Here is a 1,084-nt window from a genome sequence, read left to right as displayed (position 1 = left end):
CCCAGAGGAAAAAAAAAAAAAAAAAAAAAAAAAAAAAAGGGTGCCTTACCTGGACCTCCTCCATCCCTGGGTGTCCGATGCCATGCAGAGAAAGGCTGTCCCCCATGCCGGAGTCAAGGCCATGGTGAGCTGAATGTAGAAGGACATCTGGCCTCCTTACTGAGTGGTAGTCCCGCCTGGGGTCCAGTCCCGAGAGCTGGGGCAGGGCGGCCCGAGGCTGTGGCAGCAGTGACCCGGTTTCTGATCCCACCTCTTGCCTCTGCCTCTGTCCCCAGGGGTGCTGCTGGGGTTGATGTAAAGGGTTTAGGGAGTAGGGGTCATTGACATGGGAGTAAGGGTCCTGGCTTTGGTGGTAAGGAAGAGGCTGGTAGGGGGGGGGGAAATTAAATCCGAGGATGGGGTGTGAGAGAGCGGAGGAGCGCTGGAGTAGGGTCCCTGGGAGACGGATCCCAACTGGGACAGCCTGGAACTGTGGCTGGGCACTCCATCATGCCGGTCCTACAAGCAGAATAAAATAAAAAACACAACAACAAAAAGAGAGGACCTTTTAGAAAAGAAAAAGTAAAAGGGCAGAACAAACCCACCCCGAAAGAAAATGAAATAAAAATTTAAACGGTGGTAAACTAGTGTTCAGATGTACCCCCCTCCCTGGTCGAGGAATAGAAATGTTCCCGTGTTTCACACCCAGATAGTGTCTATTCCCAATATCTATCAAGAAGAGGGAAGGGAGGGTGTGTGTGAGGGAGAAAAGCTAAATGTCATAATTAAAAATGTAGGACTGGTATTCCGTATGCCTGTATGTCTGTGACTTCAGTCCAGTAACACGATTCCCCCTCCAGCAGCCCCCCAAATAAAACCAAAGGTTAAATAATTTAAAAAAAGGAACCCCCATACCACCCATCCTTCCAAAACAACCCACCCCTTGCCCTGCCTAGAGTTTCCAAAGATCTGTTTATTCCCTCTGCTGAAGTCCTGAAACTCAAAATAACCAGCCCATCTTCAGGTGGAAAAAGACCAAAAAGGAAAGTTGTACTTCTCGGAGGACTCCGAGGTAAGAAGGTGTCCGAGAGCGGACTTGTAAAAA

The 1,084-nt window shown here is 49.4% G+C and overlaps 1 protein-coding gene across 1 annotated transcript in view; it reads right to left on the bottom strand.

Annotated features, from left to right (window-relative positions):
- Positions 1-498, bottom strand: part of LOC104472515 (transcription factor AP-2-beta-like) — a gene marked incomplete at both ends in the record, with an annotated part of 5,835 nt that extends 5,337 nt beyond the window's left edge. Inside the window, 2 exon segments of the mRNA XM_010072356.1 lie at positions 50-384; positions 387-498. Coding sequence (XP_010070658.1) covers positions 50-384; positions 387-498 — 447 coding nt within the window.
- Positions 499-1,084: the final 586 nt, after the last annotated feature.

Source organism: Pterocles gutturalis, unplaced genomic scaffold (assembly GCF_000699245.1).
Source record: "Pterocles gutturalis isolate BGI_N339 unplaced genomic scaffold, ASM69924v1 scaffold15626, whole genome shotgun sequence".
In the NCBI taxonomy this organism is placed as follows: domain Eukaryota; kingdom Metazoa; phylum Chordata; class Aves; order Pterocliformes; family Pteroclidae; genus Pterocles; species Pterocles gutturalis.
Note: the sequence above shows the minus strand (reverse complement) of the source record. Positions and strands in the feature narration are given on the sequence as shown.